The sequence below is a fragment of the Gobio gobio genome (genome assembly GCF_949357685.1).
Source record: "Gobio gobio genome assembly, chromosome: 15".
Taxonomy (NCBI): Eukaryota; Metazoa; Chordata; class Actinopteri; order Cypriniformes; family Gobionidae; genus Gobio; species Gobio gobio.
In genome coordinates, this window is record NC_137108.1 from 14,065,063 (window position 1) to 14,090,022 (window position 24,960).

Sequence of the window (24,960 nt, forward strand, 5' to 3'; positions counted from 1 at the left end):
TGTAAGAGCAAGGGATCTGCTTCAGGTGCTGCTCATCATAGTCACATTTTGCTCGGGATTGCAAAGCCATTCTAAAATGTGATGAATGCGCAGTGATAGTCATAACTCAGCTCTGCATCCTGGTCCACCTTCATGGGCACCCAAAACCCAAAAACCTCCATTACAGCATGGCAGGGAGGATGTTTTAAATTCCAATAACACAAGAGGTGAGCTCTCTGTGCACTGAAGTTTGCCACGGCCTTTCCACAAAATCTTGCTCCAAAATATGGTCTTGTCAAGGTGTTTCCTGAGGGGCATCCTGAGAATGTAGTAAAGATGTATGCTATGCTCGATGATCAGAGCAACAGATCTCTGGCCAGGTCAAAATTCTTCGACTTATTCAACATCAATTGCAAAGCATCTCCTTACAGCCTAAAGACATGTGCTGGATTGATTGAGTGTTCAGGAAGAAAAGCAAATGGCTATCGGATTGAAGCAGCAAATGGTGGAATTAGTCTTGCGCTTCCAACATTAATTGAATGTGATGACATTCCCAACAACCGCAATGAAATTCCAACACCTGAGGCTGCTCTCCATCAACCTCACCTCAAGCATATTGCATCTGAAATCCCAGTTCTGGACCCTGAAGCTCACATCCTCCTGCTGCTTGGACGAGACATACTCAGAGTTCATAAGGTTTGAAAACAAATTAACGGCCCGTACAACACACCCTTTGGCCAAAAACTAGACCTAGGATGGGTTCTGGTCGGCGAAGTATGCCTAGGAGATGAGCACAAGCCCAGTGTTTCCAGTTTCAAGACAAACATCTTAGAAAATGGAAGACCCTCACTGTTCGTTTCTTGTACAAGTCACGTACATGTTAAAGAAAAGATCACCAGTAACTTAAAGGTCCCCTTCTTCGCGATTCCATTGTTCAAACTTTAGTTAGTGTGTAATGTTGCTGTTAGAGCATAAATAATACCTGTAAAATTATAAAGCTCAAAGTTCAATGCCAAGCGAGATATTTTATTTAACAGAAGTTCCCTTTCAAAGCCTACAGCGAACGGCTGGCTTGGACTACATCCTGGTACTTCCTTCTTTAATTACGTCAGTAGAGCAGTAGAACAGACTAACCTCCGCCCACAAAGAAACGCGAAAAAGGGGGCGCGGTCTTGTTGCTGTCCCACGTGGAGAAGCGGACGGTCGCGTGGAGAAAAGGAACTGTTGCGTTGAGTGTGTTTATCGCCATGTCATCGAGACGCTGTTATTTTCATCCAGGAGTCAAATCACCTTTGTTTGGCTTTCCCAGGGACGCTGTAGAGATTATTGAACGCATACATCTCTCCGTTAAGAGGCGTGACCTTTCCAACGTGCGCTAAGCTGCTGTCAAATTACAACACAGGAACCGCTTTCACGTGCGCTAAGCTGTGGTCGAATCACAGCACAGGAACCGCTTGCACAATCAGAACTCGTTACGTGTTTCTGAAGGAGGGACTTTATAGAACAAGGAAATCACCAGCCGTTTTTAGGACAGTGGAAACAGCGGTATACAGATAAGTAAATAGTGTGAAAAATACTGTGTTTTTTTACACGCGAAACATGAACACATGTTATATTGCACACTGTAAACACAATCAAAGCTTCAAAAAAACACGAAGAACGGGACCTTTAACAACTCTACATACAGCTCATGACTTTGAAACACATTTGAACATGAGCAAGGACAATCTAGGCCAGGATTTATTTAAAACAACAGAGAGCGACAGTAAACCTGCACCCTCCATCGAAGATGAAGTCTTTTTAAAGACTATGGAGAGAGAAGTTTTCCAGGACAATTCCAACAGTTGGGTGGCACCTCTTCCCTTTAGATCTCCACGGCCAGTTCTTCCAAACAACAGACATCAAGCTTTAAGCCGCCTCTCTTCCTTGCAGCGTTCCCTAGAACGGAACATGCAACAACTATTCGACAGTGACCATGCAGAACTTGCAGCTCCAGTACCAAAGGGAAAGGAATGTTGGTACTTACCACTATTCGGAGTCTATCATCCCAAAAAACCTGATCAGATCAGGGTAGTATTTGACTCCAGCGCACAGCATGAGGGGATCTCTCTCAATAATGTGCTCCTCACTGGACCAGACCTTAATAACAGCCTAATTGGTGTCCTGGTGCGTTTCAGGAAAGAGTGTGTAGCAGTGATGGCAGACATACAACTAATGTTTCACTGTTTTGTTGTGAGAGAAGATCATAGAGATACCTATGCTTCCTATGGCATCGTGATAACGACCTTAACAAGGACATTGTTGAATACAGGATGAAAGTCCATGTGTTTGGCAATAGCCCTTCCCCGGCAGTAGCAACTTTCTGCCTAAGACAAGCAGTAGAGAAGGGTGCGCAACAATACGGTCCAGACACCAGACACTTTGTGGAACGTGAGTTCTATGTGGACGATGCACTAATTTCCTTGCCAACTGAAGAGGAAGCTATAGACCTACTAAAGAGAACACAAGTATCCCTCTCTGAATCAAACTTGCGGCTGCACAAGATCCAACAGTGTACAAGTACTTAAAGCATTCCCATCTGAGGATCACACAAAGGACATCAAAGATCTCAGTGGAACAACCATGCCTACACAACGCAGCCTTGGTCTGAACTGGGAAACTGCGACTGACAAATTTACTTTTAATGTATCAGTCAACGACAAACCATTCACACGCCGTGGTGTCCTATCCATAATCAATAGTCTCTTTGATCCTCTTGGTCTTGTGTCTCCTATCACTATACAGGGAAGGTTTCTTCTTAGAGAGCTATCCATTGAAGGTACAGACTGGGATGCACCACTGCCACAAGAGAAACGCAATGAGTGGGAATCATCGAGAGATTCATTAAAAGACTTGCAACAGCTTCACATTCCTTGTTCTGACTCACCCAACTCTCTTTCAAAGGCAAATCACAAAGAGATCTGTGTTTTCTCAGATGCGTCAACGAAAGCTATAGGAGCGGTAGCATATCTCAGGACAGTAGACACAGATGGACAGATCAGCATTGGCTTCATTTTAGGAAAAACAAAACTGACACCATAAAACCAGCCTACCATACCCAGGTTAGAGCTTTGTGCAGCAGTCTTAGCAGTGGAGGTAGCAGAACTCATTGTTCAAGTGATTGACTTCAAGCCGGATGCTATTACCTTCTACTGTGACAGCAAAATTGTACTCGGCTACATCCACAACGAAACTAAACGTTTCTACGTCCACAACAGGGTACAGAGAATCAGACAATTTTCAGAACCAAAGCAGTGGCGATACATACCCACAGAGCACAATCCTGCTGACATTGCTTCTAGGTCCATTCATGCATCTCAACTTGCGAGATCTAACTGGCTTACAGGTCCAGCATTCCTGCGTAAGCCACATGAAGATGATTTCATTATCACAGACGACTTTGTGCTCCAGATTCAGATACAGAGATCAGGCCAACTGTGACAGCTTCTGTCAGAGGTTAGATTTTTATCCTCTGCTCCTGTGGCACGTTTCAGAGATTCTCCTCTTGGAAATCCCTGCAAAGAGCCATTGCATCACTGATCCATGTAGCTTGCTCTTTTAGATCCACCAATGAATCCAACACATGCAGCGGTTGGCACCTGTGTTCACAACCACAAACCGTAAGTGAGCTGTCAAAAGCCAACAAGGACATTGAAACACTCTCTAAGGGGGGAAACATAAGCAGTAAAGTTCCACTCTCAAAACTCAATCCTTTCCTAGATGAGGACGGCCTACTCCGAGTGGGAGGCAGATTGAAACTGTCAGATTTAAGCTACCCAGAAAAGAACCCAGTCATTTTACCTGGCAAGAATCAAGTTTCGGCTTTACTCATACAGCACTACCATGAACGTGTGGAGCACCAAGGCCGCATGTTCACAGAGGGGGCCATTTGTGCAGCTGGATTATGGCTTATTGGAGGCAAGAGATGCACAGTGTTGGGCACGTTACTTTAAAAAAGTAATTAGTTATAGTTACTAGTTACTTCTTACAAATAGTAACTGAGTTACATCATTATAAAAGTAACTAATTACCAGGGAAAGTAATTACTGCGTTACTTTTTTTTTTTTTTTCAAATGTTCAAATATGTCAAATAACTTGGATGCCCTCAATATTAGATATGTTAAATGAATGAATTGGACACTAAATAGAATAAATTATTATTATAAAACATTGTACATTAATGTACACTATTGTAATGTTGCTGTGGGACAATGTAAGAGACACCTATTAAATTCAATGCATTATTGTAAATATTATCAGTAGGCCTACTATAGTGTAAATATATTGTAAATATTATCAGTACTATACTTTCCTTTGGTAGTGGAGCTCACGTTATCACCTGGGTTTTTAGCCACTAATTTTGTGGCATATGATGATGTGAGGCGCTTCAGAATCACTTGCCACCGGCGTGGAGAGACTCTTTCTTCCTGGGCATAAGTTGCATGTTACATAAATATTCTTACCTTTCACCTCAACGAGGGAAAAGTAGCGCTTATACTTCCAGTTTGCGAAAGCTACCTTTGAAGTAGTTGGACCATCGCTGAATGTGCATATGCGTGTGCGTCATTGGTGTGTGTGTGTGTGTGAACCATGGACCGTGAAAAAAATAGGTGTGAACTCAACCTATCAACTTCAACCTTGTCTCCCACCCACCAATCATCATCAGTTATGTGCACCACCGCACCCACCCCCAACACGCATGGCTGGTGCGCACACACACACACACACACACACACACACACACACACACACACACACACACACACACACACACACACACACACACACACACACACACACACACACACACACACACACACACACACACACACACACACACACACACACACACACACACACACACACACACACACACACACACACACACACACACACACACACACACACACACACACACACACGTTGCAGGTCCGACTGACAGAGAGCCTGTTCGGATGAAAAGCGCTTCAGTGAGCTCAGTTATAGTAACGCGACTAACGCCGCTTTTTTTTCCCTCAATAACGCTAACGGCGTTGTAACGGGAGGAACAGTAATTCGTTTGATTACTCGTTACTGAAAAAAATAATTCCGTTAGTAACGCCGTTTATCTGTAACGCCGTTTTTCCCATCACTGGAGATGCATAAGCAGTATTCTTCATGCATGTGTAACCTGTCGGAAACTTCGGGGTAAACTAGAAATTCAGAAAATGTCAGACTTGCCACCAGAACGACTGAGTGTGTCACCACCCTTTACTTACACTGGCTTAGATGTCTTTGGCCCGTGGACAGTGGTAGCTCGCCGCACAAGAGGAGGCCAAGCTCACAGTAGTAACACTGGGCGGTGCTTTTCATCTGCATGAGCACCCGTGCGGTCCACATTGAAGCCATTATGTCTATGGACTCTTCAAGTTGCATCAATGCACTTTGCAGGTTTTTCGCAATCCGCGGGCCTGCAAAACAACTGCACTCTTGACTGTGGAACTAATTTTATTGGTGCTTGCAACGAGCTTGAATTCCACAAAGTAGTGAAAGAATCAAAGGTGCAAAGGTACATCAATAATGAGGGATGCACATGGGTTTTCAACCCACCACACTCATGGGAGCGAACGATTGGTCTGGCTCGGAGAATTCTTGACTCAATGCTGATGCGGGAAGGACACTCCAACCTCTCTGATGAAGTGCTTTGTACACTTATGGCAGAAGTGACAACAATTATTAACAGTAGACCTCTAGTACCTGTCTCTATGGATGCAGACTCACCCTTGATACTGACCCCTGCAATGCTCCTAACACAAAAAGCAGGCATTCCACCTCCAGCAGGAAACTTCTCAGAAAGGGACATCTACAAACGCCAATGGCGGCAAGTACAGAGCCTAGCCAACCAATTCTGGTGTCGCTGGAAACAAGAATATCTGCAAACACTGCAAATTCGCCGCAAATGGCAGGAGCCATACCCAAACGTCCAGGAGGGTGACATAGTACTACTGAAAGACAGTCAAGTAGTCCGAAATGAATGGCCTATGGCACTCGTCACAAGTGTCTTCCCTGGTCAAGATGGAAGGGTTCGCAAGGTTGAATTTAAAGTGACTAAAGAAGGATCCAGCAAAACTTTTCTGAGGCCTATATCTGAAGTCATTCTCCTGCTTAAAAAAATCTGAGAACTCCTTTAAGCGGTTTGTTATGGATGACATCTTCACAGATGTCAGGCGGGGAGTGTTCTGTCTGTTGAATTAAGTATTGTAGGTTTCTTGTCTGGGACTCTTATTTTGAAAATTACCCGACTAAGCAAGGGAGCAGCCATTTTTAGTTCAGTTTGCTCAGCTCTCTCAAGCATTAAGCTCCATGTGACTGCTTCTCCAGTTTTTCTTTAATGTTGAAGCCTTCGAAAGCATTGTCAGTAAGTAGTTCTTGAAAAATGTGTAAATTGAGAATATTTTCTTTATTTTGTGTTCTATTGGTAATATAATTCAGTGTTAATTGCTCTAATTGCTCAACTGGTAACTCTGCTATTCCATCCTTTATATTGTGCATATATTTTGTATTCTATTTACTAAAAGGATTTTATTTGTGTATTGTTTTTGATAGTTTCACCCTCATTCAATGTATATTGGAGTAAACATCAGGAGTTTTGGAAACTACACCCTGGCTCCAGTCTTTATTTGAAGGGAGTTTGGCTCGCTGCTGAATTGTGTTCACACATATAGAAACACACAAGGAGAGCAGTACAGTCCGAACAGGGCTTATGTTGTGCGTGGTAATTTTTGCAAAGCTTTCTCCTGTGATCACCTGAGTTGGATTCTTTGTTGGATTTTTTGTTGTTGTTGGTACAAACAAACACATTTATTCTACAGTGTTTTCCACAGAATTTGGTGAGACTGTGGGGGATGGACCTATGTCTCTTATTATTAATAATAATACTTTTATATTATTATTATTCCTATGACAGTAATAACCATATATTGTTAAACAAATGCACTGTAAAATAAATGATAATTAAACAAGTATATTATTTTACTTCACAGTACAGTAGGGAAATGACAATACTTTTGTCCTAATTTCTACACTTGCAAGAGCTTAACCCTTGAGCTTTTACTTTGACGGAAAACTGCAGTCGTGCTTTTATTTTGGCGGAAAACTAGTTTCTGTGAAAACAGGTTTAAAAATGTGTCTCAGTACAAATCTAGTGAAATGCTGTAATAATTTTTTTTGCTAGTTTATATGAATTTGAAAATAAATTGTAACTGACTTTTTTTGTGGAACATAAATTGAAAAATTCTACAATATCATGATCTTTTCCACACAATGAAATTGAGGGGGGGACTGAGAATTGCATTGCATACTTGCAATTGGTTTTGGATAAAAGTCTGTAAAATGCATAAAATGTAATTATGAATAACTTCATAAATTGATAAATGATCAGTGACATAATGATTCCAGAAGACATTGAATATAGCTCACAAGTCATATAAATTACTTGATACATCATGTTTTTTGAAAGCTGTGGTCATTATGTATTGACATTATATGAAACAGATTGAGTGTGAAATGGGTGTGTACTGTAATTTTTTCCCTTTGGTGTTTATTGGAAACAGCATGCAATGTACATGAGAATGCCTAAACATTGAAAGAGTTTTAAAATTGGCTAATTGATACCGATTGATTCCCTTTTGATCTGCAAATAATATTAAAGGGATAGTTCACCCAAAAATGAAAATTAGCCCATGATTTACTCACCCTCAAGCCATCCTAGGTGTGTATGGCATTCTTCTTTCAGACGAATACAATCGGCATTATATTAAAAATGTCTTTATAAGGGCAGCCCAAAAAAAAAGTGTATCCATCCATTATAAAAGTAATTTTAAAAAGTATAAAATTAATCCACAAGTAAAATATCTAGCTTCTGGCAGACCACCTTCCGTATTCAACTTACGAAGAAAGTGTAACTGGCGTCACGATGACTTCAGACGTAGCGTAAGCATTTTGAACTGCGAGAGATGTTACACATTCTTCGTAAGTTGAATATGGAAGGCGATCTACCGGAAGCTAGATATTTTACTTTCTAAAATATGGATATTTTTCTTACAAAAACCCATCGATTCACTTCAGAAGGCCTTTATTAACCCACCCGGAGCTGTGTGGAATACTTTTATAATGGCTGGATACACTTTTTTGGGCTTCAAATTTTGGGCTGCCATTTACTGCCATTATAATGCTTGGATTAGCCAGGACATTTTTTAATATAACTCTATAAGAATGTCATGTACACCTAGGATGGCTTGAGGGTGAGTAAATTATGAGAATTTTCCTTTTTGGGTGAACGATCCCTTCAAGATAACACTCAATAGGAACCATAGCAGCTAACTGTACATCAAAAAGTTGTTCAGCATCACTAAAGCATTCCAGAGAGAAGGGAAGGTAGTTACCATCAATAACTTGTCTCAGTCGTTGATTGAGCTCTTCCACTTTGTTCTGTAACAGACAGAGCCACAGTGACTCCAGGTTATAGCCTCTTACAAGGGTCACTTTCAATGCCCTCTGCCCCCTACTTTTTGAACGCAACTGCAAAAGATTAAAGGTGAAAATCTCCAGCAAGAGATCTACATCTGAGCAGAAGGCAAAAGCACTTTCAGAGGCAAGCGGAGGAATCACTTTGATCCAATACAAGGAATTGGAAAGGTCAAAATAATCTAGGTCAGGGGTTTTCAAGCCATTCCTGGAGCCTCCCTAGAACTACAGATTTTTTCAGTCTCCCTTCTTTTACCCAATTGAATTAAGTCATTAGCTGAATAGTAGAGTACTCCATGACTTGTCTGGCTATCATGAATAGTAGAGTACTCCATGACTTGTCTGGCTATCACCAAACTCAATTTAAGATTGAACATTGGTCTGGGGAGTCTGCTATACATTTTCTACTTCACAAGAGGCGTGATAAACGAGCATAAATTAAATGACTCTGTATGCAATTGGATAGTCCTTCAACCAATCAGACCACAAGAGGGCGTGATCAACGGGCAATGACCCATCGCTTCTCGTGTTAAACCCACCAATATCGCGTCAGGTGGATAAGCCAGTCTGTGATCGGTTCCCGCAAAAGTGTAACAGAAGCAGTAGAAATTAATGTACAGGCTTCCAGACTGAGTTGCAGGGCAAAATCAAATCGCTGACAGATCAGGCTGGGTTTACCCAGTCTACTCCATGACCTGAGCTGGGTGTGTTCAATAAGAGAAACATCCAAAATGTGCAGTGCTGGGGAGGTTTAAAGAAACTTTGAAAACCCCTGATCTAGGCAGTTCAAGACAAAAGCAATGGCAGCCAACTATCATTTCTGAGCAGGACTCGAGGGAAAAATTTACAGACATTAAAAAGCACATAACATGCACATTAAGCACTTCACAAGATTTTTTGAGGGCTTCTGCAAATAATAGTATGTGAAACGCAACAGTAATGGCTGCTTTAGAATCTGGTCATCTACAATTGCAATCATAAAATGCTGCACAATAATCCTTGACTGTAAGTTTTAAAATAGAAACAAACAGAAGGAACTAAATATACTAAACTATAATTACTAAAATAGAAACAATCAGAAATAACTAAATCTACTAGTTGTTGCTTACTAGCTGAAAAAAAGCCTATCGCCAAGTGTTTATGATATTCTGGTTCCAAAATTTGATATGGGTCCCTACTTCAGTGAAAGTGCATGAGATGTTTTTGCTTGTTTTTTTTTATCTGGCAGATAAAAATTAAAGGTCAAATCGCTTAGAAAAGTAATAGCAAAATAGGGACAAATTATATACCAATGTTTGATCATGGTAATTATAATCAACAGTAATAGCGATGCTTGCCTCAGCAAACACCAATAATAACCTAGCTTTCAAGTGTTAAGAATAAACATTTCTTAAGAGAAGTGTAAGAAGATGTTTAAAGATCTAAAAGTACTCTATTGCTGACCTTGTCTTCACATGTGCAGCCCAGATTGTCATTAATAGCTGTGACTGGTCCTACAGGGTTTGGCTTGGACACTTCTTCAGGCATGCTGGGTATGTATACAGGGGTCCTTAGGAGCTGGTTAAGGCTACCATGGGTACCATTGTTAGGGGCCGGTTTCAAGCCAAGGAGATCTGGGAAGATCATGGAGACAAAAGATCTGATGTGCTGACACACATTGTAAAACTTTAAACAATCAAGTGTTATTATAGTTGCCAAGTATGCAGGTATTGATATTTTATGGTATTGAGCAACTTTTACATAAAGGAACAAGAGGTCTAATTCTAGCTCTGCAGTGCATCTGTAAAGTATTCAAAGAGCTTCACTTTTCCACATTTTGTTATGTTACAGCCTTGTACAGCCAAAATGGATTAAAATTCATTATTTACCTCAATTCAACACACAATACCCCATAATGACAATGTGAAAGAAATTTGTTTGAAATCTTTGCAAATGTATAAAAAACAAAAAAAACACACATGTACATCAGTATTCACAGCCTTTGCTCAATACTTTGTTGAAGCACCTTTGGCACCAATTACAGCCTCAAGTCTTTTTGAGTATGATGCTACAAGCTTAGCACACCTATTTTTGAGCAGTGTTCCCATTCTTCTTTGCAGCACCTCTCAAGCTCCATCAGGTTGGAAGGGGATTGTCGGATCTCTACTGAGATGTTCAATCGGGTTCAAGTCTTGGCTTTTGCTGGGCCACTCAAGGACATTCACAAAGTTGCCCCGTAGCCACTCCTTTGTTATCTTGGCTGTGTGCTTAGGGTCGTTGTTCTGTTGGAAGATGAAGGTTTGTCCCAGTCTGAGGTCCAGATCGCTCTGGAGCAGGTTTTCATCAAGGATGTCTCTGTACATTGCTGCATTCATCTTTCCCTCGATCCTGACTAGTCTCCCAGTTCCTGCCGCTGAAAAACATCCCCACAACATGATGCTGCCACCACCACGCAGAGATGGTTGTTATTCTGGAAAGTTCTCCTCTCTCCACAGAGAAACGCTGGAGCTCTATCTGAGTGACCATCGGGTTCTTGGTCACCTCCCTGACTAAGGCTCTTCTCCCTAGATCATTCAGTGGCCCGGCGGCCAGCTCTAGGAAGAGTCCTGGTGGTTCCAAACTTCTTCCATTTACGGATGATGGAGGCCACTGTGCTCATTGGGACCTTCAATGCTGCAGCAATTTTTCTGTACCCTTCCCCAGATCTGTGCCTCGATACAATCCTGTCACAGAGGTCTACAGACAATTCCTTGTACTTCATGGCTTGGTTTGTGCTCTGACATGCACTGTTAACTGTGGGACCATATATAGACAGGTGTGTGCCTTTCCAAATCATGTCCAATCAACTGAATTTACCACAGGTGGACTCCAATCAAGTTGTAGAAACATGTGGGATGATCAGTGGAAACAGGATGCACCTGAGCTCAATTTTGTGTGTCATGGCAAAGGCTGGGAATACTTATGCACGTGATTTCTTTATTTTTAATACATTTGCAAAGATTTCAAATAAACTTCTTTCACATTGTCATTATGGGGTATTGTTTGTAGAATTTTGAGGAAAATAATTTAATCCATTTTGGAATAAGGCTGTAACATAGCAAAATGTGGAAAAAGTGAAGCGTTGTAAATACTTTCCGGATGCACTGTATTTCCTTCCCAGCGGAGGTCCAGACAATACTTTTTTGCAACAGGGGCAGCCGAAGTACTTTGTAAAAGAAAAAAATCCTAAACACTCAATTGTCATCAATGATGAGAATCTTGGGTCTCGAGAGCCAAAGCAGTGATGAACTTTAAGTAATTGTTTTGTCTTGCCATCTTAAAATAATTTTCCAAATGATATCACTGTTTTTTATGAAATGCTCTTAATATGCTTGTTAATAGTTCTAAATGTATGAAGAAAAAAAAAACCCTCTAAAAAGGCGCGTATCACAAACCTTGTTTCTCGTTTTCTGCAAAGTTTGAATGAAACGCATTTGACTCTAGATACAAATATTTAAGGATGTAGCACTGAAAGATCATTAGCGTTAAACGACCCTGAGAGCTTGTGGTGTGAACCGCTCCATTGTTTTGACGTGCTGCTCACTTTAAACTGTAGAAATGGTAAAATGGATGCAAAATTTATATGAAATCTACTTTTAATCAATTCTCAGATAACTGATCTCTGACGCCAGACAGAAGAGGTCACTCGCACAGTTTACTCACTATGCCTCTAATGCATTAGTACATTAATTACTAATATAAAAATAGTGCAAGAAAGTTTTTATGCTGCTTATATTGGACAATGCTTATAGTACATTTTTGTATTTGCTTCGAGAGTGGATATATTTTGAGCTTGCCTAATTAGTGGACATTTACCTGTCTTTGTCATGCAGACCTGGCAAACTTGATCATTATGTAAATGTTATGAATAGAGATCAGTGCTTCTGTATTGAAACTCAAAAATTATTGTTGCAGTCTGGATCAAGCTTAGATAATAAAAAATTAAAGGGAATTTTCTCACCACACATGACATTGTAAAGCTCAATATTCTCAAATGGTGGGATTTTTGTCTTGAATTTAAAAGCTGGTCCATAACCAAGGAAAATGGTCTGGAAAAAAAAAGACCAACATAAGTAACTAATGTACCACAAAGCAAAAAATGTAACACTTTCAGCTGTAGCCATGAAACAACAAACCTGCATGCTGTTAATCTTATTGTCATATCCGTGATCACCAGCAAACCCACATTTCCCATGATTCCTTTTTGTTTCATAGAACTTTCTGTATCAGGCAAGACACAACCACAGTAGGTCATTTCAGGTTCTATTTCGAGGAAAAAACATTAGGAGGAGACATGCAGCAATCACAGTAAAGTCATTTAATTTGTTATTAAAGGAAATGCTAGTGAACACCTCTAAACAACTGTTAAGTATACTTTAAGTATTTCATTTTTTTTTAATTACTAACTGTAACATTTTAAATAATTAATAATAATTTAAAACACTTGTATTTGGGAAAGTTATTGTCAACTAAATAAATATAGTTTCAAAACATACAAGCAAATAGCCAGTAATAAAGAGGGGGGAAAAAAGAAACATTCAGCAATAAACAGTTTACCAGTTTTCCTTCAGTTTACCAGACAAGAGCAGTGAGTGATATCCTGTGCAATGAAGCCTGTAATTGCTCTAGTTATTCCCTTTGGCCTTTTCCATACTTGATGCAAGTTTAGATACTTGGAATTGGCAGCAAATACAATATGGCTTTCTCTAGTACACACATCTTGCAGTTAAAAACTAAACTCAGAATCCATTCTGAAAAACTTCTACCACAACCTAAATATTTATTTATTAGTGGGTCACAAGTCAATCACTTGGTAATGTTGCAGATGGCACGCTTAAATATAGAACATAAAAGTCCAGTGTTTAAATTCCCTAGCATAAATCAGTATTTAGAAGTCACTGAACATGCTGAGTGAAGCTGTGTGGCAGAGCCAAATGGCTTGTGTGAAGCACACTTGTACAACCTCAGTAATAACTGTGCTGTAAATTGTAAATCAGTGGAAAGCAGACACTACATTAAATCCAGAGATTCCAGAAATATGTTTTAGTCCCAAAAGTATGCAGCACATTCAAATAACAAGAGACTGCTCATAAATATTCTATTTCATTTCGTAAAACCTGAGTAATTGATTTAACAGTCTGCTTCATGCAAGGATCTACAGGCCAGGTGAGACTACACCTACTATGAAGTAGTTCACTTCACGACTCTGGTGCCACCGATTAGACAGGACTATATCTCTACCAGTCTGCCTGAAAGCTTTCTTTCATTAGGGCTTTAGTGTCAGCCAAAGCAAACAAAGGAGGGTCTCCCAACCCAACTGTGAGGAACCGTCTCTGGACCTGCCTCTCTGTTTCTGCATCCTCATCTATGGTGGAAGTGTTGTAAATCACTGGCTAATTTCAGTGATCTCATTGAGTTTCTTTTTTGGAGTTCAAAGCTTTCCATTTCAGTTAGAAATGAGTGTACTAGGGATTACAGTGTGGTTTTAAGCATCTGAAGAGAAGGTAAAAACTAAAAAGTTACTTCAACTGAGCAGCATAATACTCTGCAAAAAAAGTATTTTTGTGTTGTTTTCCACCAGTGAAAAATCTGAATCTACATGACAAGCAAAATTGAAAGATATTAATACTTGTTTTCTGAGAATAAATCTTGAATTAAGCCTATTTTGTATAAATCTAAGAATGTTTAGTAAGGTTAATAATTAAAATAAGACAAAACGGTAACACATTACAATAAGGCTCAATTGGTTAATGCATAGGCATCATGAACTAACAATAAACAATAGTATTTATCAATCCAGGTTAATGTTATTTCTACATACGTTTTTAACATTTGTAAATTAATATTATGTAATGTTAATATTAACAGTGTATTATGAACTAACATTAAGAAACAATGAACAGTAGTATATTTATACATTTGTATCTAACAATTATGCTTCTCAAATAAATGTATCTTGTTTTATAGATGTTTGGATATTTTTATTGGAAAATAAGACAAAGTAATCCTTAAGAATTTTTTTTTTTGTAGGTTTGAGCATTCACAAAATGCTCATTATTAATGCAGACATTATAACAATGAAGAAGTGTTTACGTGGTTATTTACCGTGCTATGTGCCATTTCCTCTCAACCATCAAGTGAATCTCCTCGATTCTATGGTTGTTGGCATAGTGCAAACGTTTGGGAAGGTGCTGCTTCAAGTATGGTTTGAAGTGCTGGTCTGGCTTTTTACACTGTAGGAGAACCAACATGTTCATGTTTGGTGAAGTAGAACAGTGCATTCTGTAAAGCTACTTTGAAACAATCTGTATTATAAAAAGCGCTATATAAATAAACATGACGATTTGTACAGAAATATCCAAAGTACATTTTGATTGAAACCATTCAAATAATCAATATATAGTGGTCCCAAAATGTATTTAGAGACTACTGGAGTCTAATGCTAGATTTCACTTTTCTGAGCCATTTTTACAAAGAGTTTTTTCCCCCCCAACATTTAAGTGGTTGAATAAGTTCCCCTCAAGTTCACATACACTCACCTAAAGGATTATTAGGAACACCTGTTCAATTTCTCATTAATGCAATTATCTAATCAACCAATCACATGGCAGTTGCTTCAATGCATTTAGGGGTGTGGTCCTGGTCAAGACAATCTCCTGAACTGCAAACTGAATGTCAGAATGGGAAAGAAAGGTGATTTAAGCAATTTTGAGCGTGGCATGGTTGTTGGTGCCAGGCGGGCCGGTCTGAGTATTTCACAATCTGCTCAGTTACTGGGATTTTCACGCACAACCATTTCTAGGGTTTACAAAGAATGGTGTGAAAAGGGAAAAACATCCAGTATACGGCAGTCCTGTGGGCGAAAATGCCTTGTTGATGCTAGAGGTCAGAGGAGAATGGGCCGACTGATTCAAGCTGATAGAAGAGCAACTTTAAATAACCACTCGTTACAACCGAGGTATGCAGCAAAGCATTTGTGAAGCCACAACACGCACAACCTTGAGGCGGATGGGCTACAACAGTCACTCATCTCCACTACAAATAGGAAAAAGAGGCTACAATTTGCACGAGCTCACCAAAATTGGACAGTTGAAGACTGGAGAAATGTTGCCTGGTCTGATGAGTCTCGATTTCTGTTGAGACATTCAGATGGTAGAGTCAGAATTTGGCGTAAACAGAATGAGAACATGGATCCATCATGCCTTGTTACCACTGTGCAGGCTGGTGGTGGTGGTGTAATGGTGTGGGGGATGTTTTCTTGGCACACTTTACGCCCCTTAGTGCCAATTGGGCATCGTTTAAATGCCACAGCCTACCTGAGCATTGTTTCTGACCATGTCCATCCCTTTATGACCACCATGTACCCATCCTCTGATGGCTACTTCCAGCAGGATAATGCACCATGTCACAAAGCTCGAATCATTTCAAATTGGTTTCTTGAACATGACAATGAGTTTACTGTACTAAAATGGCCCCCACAGTCACCAGATCTCAACCCAATAGAGCATCTTTGGGATGTGGTGGAATGGGAGCTTCGTGCCCTGGATGTGCATCCCACAAATCTCCATCAACTGCAAGATACTATCCTATCAATATGGGCCAACATTTCTAAAGAACGCTTTCAGCACCTTGTTGAATCAATGCCTCGTAGAATTAAGGCAGTTCTGAAGGTGAAAGGGGGTCAAACACAGTATTAGTATGGTGTTCCTAATAATCCGTTAGGTGAGTGTATGTGTGTTAGGAGAGTAACCACAGTTTTAGGCTATACGAAGTCCTACTAAGATTGGCAAACAGAACGTGCCATATTTTGGGCCTGCAAATATGGTTTAAAATGTTATGGTTTCTTATAAAAGGCTTTGGGATGTGGTGGAATGGGAGCTTCGTGCCCTGGATGTGCATCCCACAAATCTCCATCAACTGCAAGATACTATCCTATCAATATGGGCCAACATTTCTAAAGAACGCTTTCAGCACCTTGTTGAATCAATGCCTCGTAGAATTAAGGCAGTTCTGAAGGTGAAAGGGGGTCAAACACAGTATTAGTATGGTGTTCCTAATAATCCGTTAGGTGAGTGTATGTGTGTTAGGAGAGTAACCACAGTTTTAGGCTATACGAAATCCTACTAAGATTGGCAAACAGAACGTGCCATATTTTGGGCCTGCAAATATGGTTTAAAATGTTATGGTTTCTTATAAAAGGCTTAGTAAAGTATTAATATGATGTAAAATGTATAGTAAGTATATCATTATAAAGTATTTTAAAGAACATCACTCACTGTAAGGTTTGCTACAACTGCTTTTGCATCATCTAGAGAGAGAAGAATATAGAAAGAAAATTAATTGTTTTGATGTCAGATGCTTTTAAAACAAAATAATTCCTAGAACTAGTGCATTATACTCTATTCTAGTTTCCTCACCAAGTCACATGTTTTCAACCCAGTTTTCTCTTGTAATGTGACATTTCATTAACATCAACCAATAGCCCACACAGCCTAGGTGACTACACCCAAAAAGAGAAAGTAATTTAGGCACAGTAAGCTATTACAAAAAATTATGAATTTTTTTAAATTTAAATTATTTTCCCCTAATGTGTTCTAATTAGCTGTGAGAAAGAATTAAGTGATATATTGAAGTCAATTTTGGTTACATGTTGACTTAAAAAAAAAAAAAAACTTAAAAAGGTAACAAACTGTTTAAACAAAATGTGTTAAAATATTTGAGGGAAAACAATCTTTTTCTCTCTAGACAATTTTTGATTGTACCCAAATTGTTGGGACACTAAGGATATATTTACAAAAATCCTGTGATTTCTGATGCAACTAGAGGCTTGTTCCCATTCAGTCGGTCACTCTTGATGCCACGTCGGAGTACCGACGAATAGGAATCTCGCTTGCGAGAGCCAATCTAATCTACCGCGAGTCCTGAATCGGAGCCTCCACAAGCTACCGTTCAAGATGCTCATGCAGAAAGGCATTTTCAAATGCATCCGTCCCCAAGATTGGTTTGCAGCGATCGACCTGAAGGACGCGTACTTTCATGTCTCGATTCTTCCTCGACACAGGCCGTTTCTGCGCTTTGCATTCGGGGGTCAAGCATATCAGTACAGAGTCCTGGCCTTCGGGCTGTCCCTGTCCCCCAGTGTCTTCACGAAAGTCACGGAGGGGGCCCTTGTGCCCATGAGAGAACAGAGCATTCGCATCCTCAACTATCTCGACGACTGGCTCATTCTAGCACAGTCCAGGGATCAGTTGTGCGAACACAGGGACCTGGTGCTCCAACACCTCAGCCAGTTGGGTCTTCGGGCTTTTCCTGTTGGCTGCATTGGCCTCCATCAAGAGGGTAGGGGACCTGCAGGCATTTTCGGTCGACGAATCGTGCCTAGGGTTCGGGCCGGGTGATACCCACGTAGTGTTGAGACCTCGGCCTGGCTATGTGCCCAAGGTTCCTACCACTCCCTTCAGGGACCAGGTGGTGAACCTGCAAGCGCTGCCCCCGGAGGAGGCAGACCCAGCCCAAGCTTTGCTCTGTCCCGTCCGCGCTCTGCGGATTTACGTGGATAGAACTCAAAGCTTCAGAACCTCAGATCAGCTCTTTGTCTGTTACGGAGGCCAGCAGAAGGGAAAGGCTGTCTCCAAGCAGAGGATGGCCCACTGGATAGTGGATGCCATCACCTTGGCTTACCAAGCACAAGGTGTGCCCTGTCCGCTCAGGGTGCGAGCACACTCTACTAAAAGTGTTGCATCCTCCTGGGTGCTGGCACGTGGCGCCTCGCTGTCAGACATCTGTAGAGCTGCGGGCTGGGCAACACCCAACACGTTTGCTAGATTCTATAGCCTACATTTAGAGCCGGTCTCCTCCTGTGTTTTCACCTCAAATGGGTAGAAGCACTGAGAGGCCCCAGCTCTTGTCGGCTTGCTGCACTCTGGCGCTCCTATTCTCCAGAAGCAAACTCTTTGAGTCCTCCATCACCCTCGGTTCCGGACGTGGCGGAACGTCTGGCATCAGGCCCCTTGCCGCTGAATCCTTGAAAACCGGTATTGGGCTCGAGTTATACGAGTGACCCTGCGGGGATCCCATATATCTTTCCACGGTCGCTCCTACGGGAAGCCGGTGTCTTTCCCTTGGGAGAGCCTTCCCGTACGTGGGACTGAGCCCCCTCCTCTGTTGCGGGCTACGGCTCAGCATTGTATTCCACATAACTCCTTCGGAGTACGATGTGGGCTCTGCAGCGTTCCCTTCTCTAGGGCATGCTTTCCCAGTGTTATCCAATAATCACTGAGCGGGTCATGAACAGCAGTGATGGACTTCCCAGTGTGAGCCCCATCTCATCAGGTAAGAGAGCTCAGTTGGCTCACACAGGGCACTGGATGGGAGCAGAGGCCATGGCGCTTTGGTAGGGATTCCTATTCGTCGGTACTCCGACGTGGCGTTGAGAGTGACCAACTGAATGGGAATGTCTTGGTTACGCATATAACCTTCGTTCCCTGAAGGAGGGAACGGAGACGCCATGTCCCGTCGCCATGTCCTCTGTACCCTGCTGGGGTGCCTGTCTACCTACTCGGCTCCTCAGCAAAAGGCTGATTGGATGCAATCACCTGCGTCTCATTTATACCCGCACGGCGTGGAATGAGCACCTGGTGCAATCATTGCATGCCAATGTGCATTGGCTCGTTTAGTTACACTCGAAGTAGATTGGCTCTCGCAAGCGAGATTACTATTCATCGGTACTCCGACGTGGTGTCTCCGTTCCCTCCTTCAGGGAGCGAGGTTTACATACGTAACCGAGACGTTCTGCTTTTTAATAACTAACATTTAGAGTTGTCTGGATTTCGGGCTCTGATCCTTCCCAGAGATCCAGGAATTAGGATGATGTCCTCTGTGTTGGACATGTAAGAGCTTAGGAATTCTGTGCGGTCACAATGAGCTTCCTCCATGCCTGAAGAAGAAAAGACATTTATAATTGATATGAAAAAAGAAATAAACATATAATAAACATAATAATAGTATTTCTAGGGATAGATTTATATATATACACACACACACACACACACACACACACAGGTGCTGGTCATATAATTAGAATGTCATCAAAAAGTTTATTCTAGTTTAAAAAAAGTTTATTCTATTCAAATTAATTCCATTCAAAAAGTGAAACTTGTATATTATATGAATTCATTACACACACTGATATATTTCAAATGTTTATTTATTTTAATTTTGATGATTATAACTGACAACTAAGGAAAATCCCAAATTCAGTATATCTGAAAATTAGAATATTACTTAAGACCAATACAAAGATCAGTCTGTGGCACTGCTCAGGTGTTATGAGAGCCCAGGTTGCTCTGATAGTGGCCTTCAGCTCTTCTGCATTGTTGGGTCTGGCATATCGCATCTTCCTCTTCACAATACCCCATAGATTTTCTATGGGGTTAAGGTCAGGCGAGTTTGCTGGCCAATTAAGAACAGGGATACCATGGTCCTTAAACCAGGTACTGGTTCCTTTGGCACTGTGTGCAGGTGCCAAGTCCTGTTGGAAAATGAAATGTGCATCTCCATAAAGTTGGTCAGCAGCAGCAAGCATGAAGTGCTCTAAAACTTCCTGGTAAACGGCTGCGTTGACCTTGGATCTCAGAAAACACAGTGGACCAACACCAGCAGATGACATGGTACCCCAAACCATCACTGACTGTGGAAACTTTACACTGGACCTCAAGCAACGTGGATTGTGTGCCTTTCCTCTCTTCCTCCAGACTCTGGGACCCTGATTTCCAAAGGAAATGCAATATTTACTTTCATCAGAGAACATAACTTTGGACCACTCAGCAGCAGTCCAGTCCTTTTTGTCTTTAGCCCAGGCGAAACGCTTCTGACGCTGTCTGTTGTTCAAGAGTGGCTTGACACAAGGAGTGTGACAGCTGAAACCCATGTCTTGCATACGTAATGGTTCTTGAAGCACTGACTCCAGCTCAAGGTTATTTTCGTAAACGAAAACTGAAACTAAAACTATTGGTCAAAAAACATTCGTAAACTGAAATAAAATTTAAAAAAATCATAAATGAAAAACTAAAACAAAACGAAACTAACAACTCTTACTGAAAAACTAAATGAAATAAAATAATAATAATTAGCAAAAATAAATATTCGTTTTCGTAATTAATAAGCTCTCTGTGGCGGAAAATCTGACTTTGTTGCGGTTGAGGGAATGTCTGTTTATGGCGCTACTGCGCGTGAGTTGAGGAGATGTCACTGTCCTGTGACGGAACGCGAGCAGTGAACACACATCACTAGTCCTAAATGGCTGTCCACAAAGAATGCGTTCGTGGCAGTGAAATGGGAAATGACACAAGGTAACAAGACTCACGTTGAACTTGAGTTCACTGCTTTTAGAACGCCGTTTCATACGTTACACGACGAGAGACGCAGGTTGCTACTGTGTGTTTGAGATTTCATGTTTGTGTAATATTGACAGGCTCAAAGGTGTTATTGTTTTTACAAATCATTTACAACTAATAATATTATTATCTGTGTGGAGACATTTCCCCACAACGTAGGGAATTCCAGGACACGCACACAATTATTTAATCACACTCCACAACAGTTTGTGTTGGCTGTAGTCAGATGACTTTAGCTGTGGTCACCTGCTAGCCTACATTGTACTACTGAAGAAATTAAAATAAGCTTAATGGTTTAATAATATTTAATCTTTAAATAAAGATTGTCTGGAATTTATCGTTTTTACTTTTATATTTTTACATTGCATTTATTTGGTTCTTTGTTCAATCTCAGACCATCGTTTGCCGTATAGGTCATAGTTTGACTCAATCTTTTTTGCTTAAAAAGGTGAAGACCCAACTTTATGCATGTTTTATAAGATTCCCCTCTCCGTTAAACATATTTTGTTGGACTGTCCTGGGTTAAAACAAGAATGCTATTTTATCAAGTTATTTAACTTAAGGACTTATTTAGTAAGATTATAAATTAAAAGGTTTTGGATTTTTTTTTAAAATCATAAGTTGATTTAATTTTTGCCATGAATATAGCCTTAGATGCTGACATGGCATTAAATAAAACAATCTGTATTCCATTGTTTTATTTTTATTATTAAGATGTCTGCATAAGAACTCTAATCTGTGCAAACATTAAACTTTGCTGAAATTAAAAATCTTGATTTGAAATATATAAACTAAATAGAAATGTGTTTACAAAATAAAAACTAAACTAAAACTAGCTAAACAATTTATAAAACTAACTAAAACTAAACTGAAATTTAAAGCAAAATTGAAAACGATAATAAAATAAAAACTAATTTAAAAATGCATAACTATAATAACCTTGCTCCAGCTGCAGTCCAATCTTTGTGAATCTCCCCCACATTTTTTAATGGGTTTTGTTTCACAATCCTCTCCAGGGTGCAGTTATCCTATTGCTTGTACACTTTTTTCTACCACATCTTTTCTATCCCTTCGCCTCTCTATTGTAACAAAGTTTCGGGGAATAATTAATTCAAATGGTATAAATAATCATGAGTCTATATTACGTGTAATGGAACCTTTAATCATTTAAAAGTAACCTTTATCCAAATTGATTTCTTCACCAATTATCAATCTTACAAACCTTAAGAAACATTGATCTGTTTGATCAGGACAAATAATATTTCTTATGTTTGTACAATTTGTATTACTGAAGTAGTAATACAGGCAAATCAAGCTTAAATGGGTAGCTAAAATCTTACGTTTCATTGACTTCGATATTTGTGAGCAAAACAATACGGATTCAATTTAATGCAATCATTGGGTTTTAATAAAACAACTACAGTTTACAAAGCTACGATTCATACGGGGGAAATATGCATATATATGTAGGAGAAAACAAACAATATGAAGGAGAAGGGGGGAGGGGGAGAGGGAATTTCACAGCAATTTCACAAGAGCCCTCAAGAAATTCATAGTCCCGTGAACGGGAATTATTCAGACAACCTTTTCCAAGCAGTTTGATTGTGAAATAGAATACTTGCATTACTACGGCTTCTTGTGTAAGTGTCTGAGTTCGAATCGTCGGGGAAGTTCGCTAAGGGTTTGCAGGTACCAGGAGAATTTCTTTGAAGTTTAGGAAAGTCGCTCCAGAAGTCTGTCGGTTTCTCTCTCCGTGCGGGGAGGCCTTCTCTCAGGGTTGGGAAGACCAGGGTTGGTCTTCCCCTCCATGGCGAAATGCCAAGAGGTCGTTTCCTTGTGGTGGCGAGAATGCAAAGAGTTGATGGTCGCTCCTGTTCTTATAGAGGGTATGGCCGACGCCCAAAGAGTTCAACGCTCCAATCTCTTGCGGCTACACGATGACGCCTCGGATCTAATCAGCGTAGATTACATCAACACACAGGCCCTTTGTTTAAGTATGATTTGATTAGAAAAGTCACAAGGGCTGTGAGGTGTTCAGACTTTGGCCTTCCTGCCAGATGACTGATTGAGTCATTACTGTTACACTATTAATGTGCTTTGACACAGAGCTCTGTGAACAGACAGCCTCTTTAGCAATGACCTTTTGTGTCTTGCCCTCCTTGTGCAAGGTGTCAATGGTCATCTTTTGGACAACTGTCAAGTCAGCAGTTTTCCCCATGATTGTGTAGCCTACAGAACTAGACTGAGAGACCATTTAAAGGCCTTTGCAGGTGTTTTGAGTTAATTAGCTGATTAGAGTGTGGCACCAGGCGTCTTGAATATTTAACCTTTTCACAATATTCAAATTTTCCAAGATACTGAATTTGGGATTTTCCTTAGCTTTCAGATAAAATCATCAAAATTTAAATAAATAAACATTTGAAATATATCAGTCTGTGTGTAATGAATGAATACAATATACAAGTTTCACTTTTTGAATGGAATTTGTGAAATAAATCAACTTTTTGATGATATTCTAATTATATGACGAGCGTATGTATGCATGTATGCATGCATGCATGTATGCATGTATGCATATATGTATGCATGTATGCATATATGTATGCATGCATGCATGCATGCATGGATGTATATACATACATGTATATACATACAGTGAGGAAAATAAGTATTTGAACACCCTGCTATTTTGCAAGTTCTCCCACTTAGAAATCATGGAGGGGTCTGAAATTGTCATCGTAGGTGCATGTCCACTGTGAGACATAATCTAAAAAAAAAAATCCAGAAATCACAATGTATGATTTTTTAACTATTTATTTGTATGATACAGCTGCAAATAAGTATTTGAACACCTGTCTATCAGCTAGAATTCTGACCCTCAAAGACCTGTTAGTCTGCCTTTAAAATGTCCACCTCCACTCCATTTATTATCCTAAATTAGATGCACCTGTTTGAGGTCGTTAGCTGCATAAAAGACACCTGTCCACCCCATACAATCAGTAAGAATCCAACTACTAACATGGCCAAGACCAAAGAGCTGTCCAAAGACACTAGAGACAAAATTGTACACCTCCACAAGGCTGGAAAGGGCTACGAGAAAATTGCAAAGCAGCTTGGTGAAAAAAGGTCCACTGTTGGAGCAATCATTAGAAAATGGAAGAAGCTAAACATGACTGTCAATCTCCCTCGGACTGGGGCTCCATGCAAGATCTCACCTCGTGGGGTCTCAATGATCCTAAGAAAGGTGAGAAATCAGCCCAGAACTACATGGGAGGAGCTGGTCAATGACCTGAAAAGAGCTGGGACCACCGTTTCCAAGGTTACTGTTGGTAATACACTAAGACGTCTTGGTTTGAAATCATGCATGGCACGGAAGGTTCCCCTGCTTAAACCAGCACATGTCCAGGCCCGTCTTAAGTTTGCCAATGACCATTTGGATGATCCAGAGGACTCATGGGAGAAAGTCACGTGGTCAGATGAGACCAAAATAGAAATTTGGTCATAATTCCACTAAACGTGATTGGAGGAAGAAGAATGATGAGTCCCATCCCAAGAACACCATCCCTACTGTGAAGCATGGGGGTTGTAGCATCATGCTTTGGGGGTGTTTTTCTGCACATGGGACAGGGCGACTGCACTGTATTAAGGAGAGGATGACCGGGGCCATGTATTGCGAGATTTTAGGAACAACCTCCTTCCCTCAGTTAGAGCATTGAAGATGGGTCGAGGCTGGGTCTTCCAACATGACAATGACCCGAAGCACACAGCCAGGATAACCAAGGAGTGGCTCTGTAAGAAGCATATCAAGGTTCTGGCGTGGCCTAGCCAGTCTCCAGAACTAAACGCAATAGAGAATCTTTGGAGGGAGCTCAAACTCCGTGTTTCTCAGCGACAGGCCAGAAACCTGACTGATCTAGAGAAGATCTGTGTGGAGGAGTGGGCCAAAATCCCTCCTGCAGTGTGTGCAAACCTGGTGAAAAACTACAGGAAACGTTTGACCTCTGTAATTGCAAACAAAGGCTAC

The 24,960-nt window shown here is 40.6% G+C and overlaps 1 protein-coding gene across 4 annotated transcripts in view; it reads right to left on the reverse strand.

The window, feature by feature from the left end:
- enpp2 (ectonucleotide pyrophosphatase/phosphodiesterase 2) overlaps nt 1-24,960 on the reverse strand; it is an 82,897-nt gene that overhangs the window by 41,482 nt on the left and 16,455 nt on the right. For 2 of the 4 annotated variants that reach the window (XM_079836293.1, XM_079836295.1), the window contains exons 13-19: nt 19,352-19,477; nt 16,818-16,849; nt 14,647-14,774; nt 12,678-12,762; nt 12,503-12,590; nt 9,967-10,136; nt 8,442-8,487 (exon numbers count right to left, since the gene is read on the reverse strand). In XM_079836293.1, coding sequence (XP_079692419.1) covers nt 8,442-8,487; nt 9,967-10,136; nt 12,503-12,590; nt 12,678-12,762; nt 14,647-14,774; nt 16,818-16,849; nt 19,352-19,477 — 675 coding nt within the window. Of the gene's footprint in view, nt 1-8,441; nt 8,578-9,966; nt 10,137-12,502; nt 12,591-12,677; nt 12,763-14,646; nt 14,775-16,817; nt 16,850-19,351; nt 19,478-24,960 lie in introns of all 4 variants that reach the window. The other 2 variants (XM_079836292.1, XM_079836294.1) reach the window with 1 other exon arrangement.